This window comes from Plasmopara halstedii, assembly GCF_900000015.1.
Source record: "Plasmopara halstedii genome assembly, contig: Scaffold_110, whole genome shotgun sequence".
Taxonomy (NCBI): domain Eukaryota; phylum Oomycota; class Peronosporomycetes; order Peronosporales; family Peronosporaceae; genus Plasmopara; species Plasmopara halstedii.
In genome coordinates, this window is record NW_020187031.1 from 2,104,654 (window position 1) to 2,112,966 (window position 8,313).

At 42.0% G+C, this 8,313-nt stretch overlaps 2 protein-coding genes across 2 annotated transcripts; one reads left to right on the top strand and one right to left on the bottom strand.

Annotated features, from left to right (window-relative positions):
• Positions 1-584, bottom strand: PHALS_00423 (uncharacterized protein; the record flags this gene model as incomplete). Its single annotated transcript, XM_024716113.1, has 5 exons — positions 1-81; positions 145-201; positions 277-299; positions 365-424; positions 503-584. The coding sequence occupies 5 exons, from the start codon at positions 582-584 to the stop codon at positions 1-3; spliced, it is 303 nt and encodes a 100-aa protein (XP_024572473.1).
• Positions 585-677: 93 nt separating this feature from the next.
• Positions 678-6,640, top strand: PHALS_00424 (Serine/threonine phosphatase 2C containing leucine-rich repeats, similar to SCN circadian oscillatory protein (SCOP); the record flags this gene model as incomplete). Its single annotated transcript, XM_024716124.1, has 9 exons — positions 678-980; positions 1,068-1,230; positions 1,315-1,409; positions 1,478-1,691; positions 1,767-2,232; positions 2,298-2,550; positions 2,615-2,910; positions 2,987-4,836; positions 4,905-6,640. The coding sequence occupies 9 exons, from the start codon at positions 678-680 to the stop codon at positions 6,638-6,640; spliced, it is 5,376 nt and encodes a 1,791-aa protein (XP_024572474.1).
• Positions 6,641-8,313: the final 1,673 nt, after the last annotated feature.

Sequence of the window (8,313 nt, forward strand, 5' to 3'; positions counted from 1 at the left end):
TCAAATCGCCACAATACAATATTTCTCATCATATACAAATCTGCAGATCAATAATGAAAGCCTCACGTCAACGGAGAGCGACTACACAAGTATGAAAAGTCAGCACATGCCGAATGAAAGTAGCAACAATTTTTAACACCCTACCTTGTAGTCATCAAACCAGATATTACCACCTTGTGCTATCAACAGAATGCGCAGAACCTACACCACACCGACATTAAATAGACATTCGTCGACCCGTATGCCCTTTTGAGAGGTCAAACCTCAGGAATATACGTTCCTAGCGTTTTCTCTAAAGCCTCAATTTCCATGCAGCAAAAAGTTACTAAAAATTTGTCATTTCCTAATTTTGATCATGTCTTACTGGTATGTTTCTCCTTAGCTGAATCATGACTCGCTTTGCGCTGAAACCAGCTCTCTATATCTATGCGCCGATCCCATTGATAACCAAACGAAGTCTTTATAAACAGAATGCCAAATCTTAAAACAAGATGTTAGATACCATGGTTGCACTGGACTCTCTCATCGAAATCCATTGTGACCTTACGCGAATCGCCTTCCGCGACAGAATGCAAGTCCATCATAATTTTTCTCGCTGCAATGACTCTTTGCCGAAAAGAAGTATTGGCTTGGTGTATCGAACATACTAAAGTGCACCACATAACTTCACAATCGAAATGCAAGAGATTGGGACTGGCGCTGAGGTATCTGTGAACTCCAAGCAAAGGGCAGCAAAGCGGCTTCGCGAAGTTTATGAAGAGCGGAAAATCTGGATAGTTAAGAGAGAAGAGCTTTTGAAGCGTAAGACAGAACTTCTGAAGCTGCTACAGCTCCAAGATTATAGTAACAGGAATATTGAGCAAGACAAACCCCAGCAGGGGTTAGAAAAGGCGAAATCGAGTAAAGAGAAGGACGATGAAGAAATAAGAGAAAAGAATGTAGAAGATATGGCTCGAAAGAAAGAGCTTAGAGATTTACAGGTACGAGCAGAAGCGGCGCAAGCGGTGCGTACGCATTCAGCAGTAGTTATATTCTTGAAATGTGTATTTCACTCTTTTTTATTCCAGAAACAGCAGGCAGCGGCGACTTTATTAGCGCATAGGCTTAAGCAGCTGTTAGCTAAGCGCAAACGAGAAGACAAAGAAACAAATGGACGCCCGCGAAAAAAGACAGAAGTTAGCAGTGAAAATGTTGTGAAGACACAAGCCTTTGCATCTGAAATGCATCTCTGTGAGAAGTTTGGTCTATTTTTTTCATATTGAAGATGAGTCTGACGGAGTTTGATTATATGTTATTATACCAACTATTATATAGTTGCTCCTGCCCCGAATTTAAATGTAGGGACCACAGAGCTTGCTAAAGCCGCATGCTTTCGCATTATGACGCGCTATCTCGTGCAGACAGGAAAGGTAAAACATTATGTCTTGAGATTTCCTGAATGTCTTAAAGCTTTTTTATGTCAATTTGCGACCCAAAGATGATACCAAGGCCGACTTTGGATCAAGCATTTAAGACCTACACAGGCAAGACACTAGAAGAACTCGTTGACTGGTCTTCGCTGGAGCATTGCTTGACCCCGTTAGTTGCTGGCGACAAACAAGATTTGTCAATTTTGGCTCGTAAACCGTACGTGTGCTGGCAACCTGGACGTCAGTCTTTGAAAATGCCAACATTTATTTCATCAGACTCAGGTTTGCTGTTCTTTCAAATGCAATGAAGTGTTCATACAGTGGATATAGTTTTGAACTGTGACCTTTTTTTCGTAGTTCGTATACAAAAAATGATTAAACTGGAACAGGATGTTGTTGCGTCTATGTGTGAATCGTTGAAAGTTGTGGACCAAACAATTTCTAGTGCTATTCGAAGACGTCAACAAAGACTCTTTTTTTGCGCACTGGATAATTTTGTCACAACAACATCACCAGCAATGCTACTTTCTTTTTTTATCATGGACACCAGGAAACAAACAAGAGTCTTCTATCGATCATATACACAATTCGCTAATATTCTCGAGAAAGCAGATATATGGCTTTCCGAGCAAGCCGAACTTAGCGATTCCAACAGCAGTTTGCTGCCCCGATTCGACGGGCAAACTGGATTTCGAGACTCTCGTGACCGCTCAATGTTTTCAAAATACGCCAAACCCTTTTCTGTCGAAAAAGATTCAGTTGCAAGACAACTAAAAGGAGCTGCGCAGCATTATTTTCGCTCAAAAACGATTGATCCTATGAAGTATATGCGCTTTAGTGCTGTTCACATTCCCATAGTACAATTTAATGTCTTGTATCTGCTTGTAGAGTCATGTGTCGCTATGAATTGAACGGTGTTTGCTATGACAAGAATTGCACAAATTATCACCAAAGGGATTACGACTCTAATGATGGGCCGAGGAATATTGTAAAAGAAGGCTTCGATGAACATAATGATGATGCTAGTTGTACTGTGGAAAGGATGGACGATATAGATCAACTTTTGATGTCATTCGCTGTATTTCGTGATAAAGTAATGAAAAAGTGGCCTCTTATATCAACAATTCGGACACTGTCTAAAGTAAGTGCTCAAGATGAAGAAGAGGGGAACCTTTCAAAGTTTGATTTATGCTATATTTGTGAAGACAGTAATACCCATCAACGATGGAATATCGATCGCAAGCGGTTTGCATTTATCAAATGATACTGATTCAGCAATTTCCACCACCGATAAAAGTTTTGAAAACGATAATGGTGACTTCATTGCCCTTGATAGTCAAGAGGAACTTCCTTGTGTTGGTGATGCTCGCTACTTCGATGAGATTGGCTCACGAAAGCTTTATGGCGAAGTACTCCAAGCAAAAGTCAATGATGATCCAACTGCAACTGATGCATGGCTTCAGCTGGCGATTTTTCAGCTTGATCTTGTAATTGAGATGAGGTACGCTTTATCCTACTGAGTATAGAGCGGCAAACTTTAGTTTTAATATGAAGTTACACTTGCTGTTTGCCTTTAGTGACGACGCTGTAAAGTTATCTGACGATGATTATTTAAGACAACAGCTTATTTTTCTATGCAAGGAGCTTAACTTTAAGCAACACAATAGTCCCTTACGCATCTGGGCTGTGGAAGAGGCAAATTTGAAGCACAGTTTGCATACACTTTCGCGAGCATTAGAAGTTGAAGCAAATGCATATTGTGAAGCACTTTGGCTTTTATATTTGCATCTGTGTAAGCAAATCACTAGTCGACAGACGGAAATCGACATGGTTGAACAGAGCGTACAGTTTTTGCCGAACTCTCATGCACTGTGGCTTCGCTATATCTCAACATATGACTTTGAATCGGTAAGCGTGGCGGAGAGTATACACTGGCGACTTCTCGAACATATCGCTCGAGCACATTCGAATGAGATTGGACCGGAGACCTCTCGATTAACATCAAAGGATGTTTCCATCTTAATAACGGCAATTACTTTTCATCTTTGTATTAAGCTGTGCCATGCTGGGGCGTGTAGTCGAGTTCTTAGGCTGTTGTCTGCATTGCTACAGCTTGACGACCAATCTCAAGAGTTTTCGTGGTGTAATGCGGTGCGGGATCAGATGCAACACAATGAAGTGATCTTGATTTGTATAGTTTTAGCTCACTTTCTACTCTTCCATGAAATACCTGACTTGATTGAGCATTGGGTCGCTGCAAGTAATTTGGAATGTATCCCAATCGAAGGTTTGGCGTATGCAGCTGGCAGCTTACGAGATCGTGGCTGTGATTTCGAAGTAGATGTGTTTTCTCGAGCATTGACGTGTTATGAGCTTGCACTTCACACATTCCAAATCGAAAGTAATTTAGTGCACAATGCTGGAAATGTTATTTTGAGCAATTGGATGCTGTTGCTCGCATTGCAACGTGATGAAAAGAGAAACAAATCTCTTTCGGCGTTTTTTGATAAACATTTGGCTACTATTCAGCAATTTTCTGGGGCAACTTGCACAGCAGCCAAACTTATGGTTTCAGAAATGAATACGGGACACGAGGCGCAGCAGCTAATGCTCACGATGATGAACAAGAGCTCCGAAACCCGCTTTCCGGAGGCCCTACATCATTATTTATTTACCTGCCATCAATTACCAGTTCTAGCTGATGCTTTGAGTAAGACTATCCCGTATGTTATGGAGCGCTTGGCAGATCTTTTAGATGTAAACATTGATGATGATTATACGAGCTCGATACACGACACAAGTAAGCTACGGGAGTCGCGGGCCTTAAACGATTTACTAAAAGTTTTATTGGAAGCTTGGATGGATCAGCTTGCTTTGCTTCGGCAAGAAACAGCACAACATAACCTGGACGACGTATCATGTGCCAATATTTACGTGGCATTAGATATCTGCCATTTGATGGGCAAATTCATTGGAACCTCAGCCGCCGTTGATGCAATTCAGAATATTTTAAGCTCGCCTCGATTTAAATTATTACCGTATGAGGCTCGACAACTTGCCTGGGTGCAGCGCTTCATATATCAAGCCGAATTGCTTCAGCAGGAAGCCTCGAAGAGTGTATCCTGGCGAATAAATCAAGCCATTTTAATCCAAATATTTCGAAAGTACATGCTAGAAATGAGTGTCGAGAGTGAGATGTTGTGTCAGGTATCGAGGCGGATTGAGATCAGCATTGCTAAGAATTCAATTGAAGATGCCGTGCGCGATTGTTTGAACCCGGAAAGACGTCAATTATTTACTTACAATAAAACTCTCGAGCTATTACGGTTATGTTCTGCAGCGATTGCTGGACCAGACAAGGCTGCGTTCTATGCTTCATTCACAGATCTATTTACCTTGTCACCTGAATTTTCGCTTTCTTTCTCTGGTACGTGCTTGAAAATTGAGCTTGTTCGCTGTTATAACTATGTTGGCCATAAATTTATATAAATTTAGATATAGCCACTCATGAATGGGAACTATTAGCCGCGCGAACAAGTTTACGAAAATGTCTTAGTGGTGCCAAGACCCAGCATTCTCAAGTATTACAAGCTCTGGTAGCTGTGGAGCTGCGATTACATAATATGAAGGCCATTTCTAGTCTACTAAATTCCGAGATCCAAATAAACCCATTACTTTTGGAGCCATGGCGCCTTGCAGTAGCTCTGGAAATTATGGTGGGGGAAATATCTGATGAACGATCGCAGATATTAGCGGACGAAATTGAGAAGCGGCAATTGGTGTTTACGTGTAACACATTCGGTGACAGTCAGCTACTGGGTGGAAATAGAGTTTCGTGGAGAAATAGCACAAAAGATACGTCATTAAGCTTGCGGGGTCTTGGCCTGAAGTACGTCCCGACCGCAGTTTTATTATGTAAAGAATTGATATCGCTGGATGTTAGTGGGAATGAGCTGCTCGAGTTGCCAATCGGCTTGCAATATTTGACAAATCTCCAACAACTAAATGCATCGGAAAATACACTGCTCGAGTTTCCTGCGGGCATCCAAAGCTTAGTTAAGCTTAAGGAACTCAGGCTTGCCCACAATAACATATCTACGTTTTCGTTACCGGTTTTACCACGACTTAAGAAGATCGACATTCGATGGAACAGAGCAACACAGCTTCCTGTATCAAACATTGTTGCTCTCACGAATCTTAAGGTTTTTCAAGCTGAGGAGAATTTATTCTCAATGAACGATCTATCGATGATATCGAGTCTGCTGTCGAGCCGAGAGGATGTCGTTTCTCCGAAGGTAGTATCTAAAACGCCCAAAAGTCACGCAAAGGAGCGAAACAAGGAAAATAAAGATGATAGTGCAATGGAGCAGCTTGCTCATGACAATGTGACTACCAGTACTTTCGGTGAGGGAACAAACCAAACGAGGTGTTCGAGCAACAAAACACCTTCGATGACAGATAGTTTACATGCCACACTTGCAACTACCGACGATGACGGAGATCAAAATATGACTAGAGAATACACCAACTCTGCATCAATTTCAAAAAATCTTGGTAGCGAGACGATGATGAATCCGCAAAAAGTGAGCGTTACGAACAAATCCAAAGACAACGAAGATTATATAATCGTCGACGATGAGTGTGATGTCCTGCCAATTTCTAATGAATTTCCCGAATATCAAAGTATGGGTCAAGACAAACCTGTTTTAGCTTGCGATAATTCTGTGATGGCGTCTACGTTAGTGAATAGTGCTGCAGAGCGGGCAACAGAGCTACAACGTGTAAAATTGACAGACGACAACAATGATAACACAAATACCCATGATCGTCACAATGTGGACGTAAGAAACAATCTTATGACGGGCAGTGGTGAAATGAACAATATTTCGCTGAATAACATCGAAGTCGCTACATCGACAGTCATCAGAGAGCAATTTAGCCTAGACGCAGCTAAACTTGCACGCGAAAAACTCGCTACATACATGAACGTTAACCGTATTGATAATCGCGCCGAAGTCCGCTCTCGAAATCCGACGTTGTGGCGAGAGTTTTTGGCTGCTAATCTTCCTATCAATTTGGGTTTGCCAGCATGTAGAATGTGCTTTGCACCTCATCATGGTACAAATCAACGATTGAACTCAATTGTGCTTTGTGTGAATTGCCTAACGGAAGCTACTATGCTGCTGAAAGAACGGAAAGAGCAATGCGAAGGCGCAGGCACGAATGTTTAAATGATTGACAGGGAGGGCAATAATCAATAATTGAAGCGTTTAATAATATGAATACTATATAAAAAAATATCAGAGCGTTTCGTGTATTGGATTTCAGAATGAGGGCACTGGATTACTAGTTGTCTAAGAATGTTCATCTAGTATTGTGCTTAATTACTGTGTACATGCGAAACTTGTACAATTGTGCAAAATTCAATAGTGTAAAATTTTACGAAGTGCATGTTGTACACTTGTGTAATTTTAAGTATTCAGATGTACCGAAATATCACTCCATATGATGACGATGGGACTATGTAAAAGAGAAGTCCGTGGTATACTGTAGGTGGACTGTAAGCGTGTTAGGCAATAAGAATAGGTTTATCATTGGATATAGTAAAAAATATATATTGAGTATTAGTTTAAATAAAATTACCCCAACACATATGTCACTCTTGAAATAATAGAGCAACGTAAGCGACTAGTAACGGTTGAGACTATGGATGCGCTTCTGAGTAAGGAGACAAACCAAAATTCTATGCGTCTGTTAACGCAGGCTATCTCGGCAAAGCTTCTAGTGTGCAATGTGCACGGCAACCTCGTTGCACTTGGTAATTAGTAGTCAATTTGACGATCGGTTTGTGAAAGTACGCAAGATCTCTTACAAATCGGTCGTCAAACTGACTGCTAGACGGGCCAAGTAAGGGTCATGACTTTAAATGGACGCGAGGCGACAGCTCGCTTGGCGGCCCAAGGGCCGGAAGCTGCGATAAAATGCTTGGAGGGGTTCACCAAACACGACAACAAAAGAAATATACCCCCACTAGTTGTTGGTGAGAAACAGATGTCGTCCACCTTAACGCCGCTGATGTTGGGTGTCCACCCTCTTAAAAATTTTGCTAGAAGTCTCTTTTTTGATGAAGGTAGCTGAGATGACCATGACCTCGACCATGCTCCAGACAGAACAACTGCATGTCGCGCTTGCGGTCTCCAAGTGCGCACGAGAATGAACACTAGCAAGCTTAACCTACTTGAAAAGGCATATCAAACTGGATAAAAATGAAGCAACATCTATTGTGAAGGATCACACTTCCTAACAGGGCGCCAGTTTCCTAAAAAAGAGCGGAAACTAGTGAATTATGTCCAAAGAGCTGCGACGATTTATCGCTTCAATGGCTTCAGGCCCTCCTCCGAAGCTGGTAAAAAAACGACTTCTTGAGGATGTCCGAACGGGTGATACTCGCCCCTAGCCTTCCACCATTTATCCCACTTCGTCGAGGAAGCAGTAAGTGTCGCATTGATGTCGAAGTACAACTTTCATGCCGGGCGGGATAAATTACCAGATGCGAGATCTTTGTATGCTTATCAGAGGCAAAGGGGATGAGCCATGATGATGAGGAAGATATAATTTATTTGCTGCCGAGCAGCTTCGTAGTAATTCGCAGATGCTTCATGTGGAATAATGCCAAAGATCCGCACTTTGCGTTTCTTAACTCTATTTGAAGGGTACGAAGGGTCGGGCGATCTCGCCCGGTCATCCGACAATTCCTTTGCAAGAGGCTCACGAGTCTCAGCAGATTCCCCCGCGTCTTCTATAAGTCTGAGCCCTTTTGTACCCCGCTGAAATCGTGTAATGGGATCAGCCCCATTACGCATGCTGTGTGAACCACATAATTTGTGTTGTCAACATCAAATAT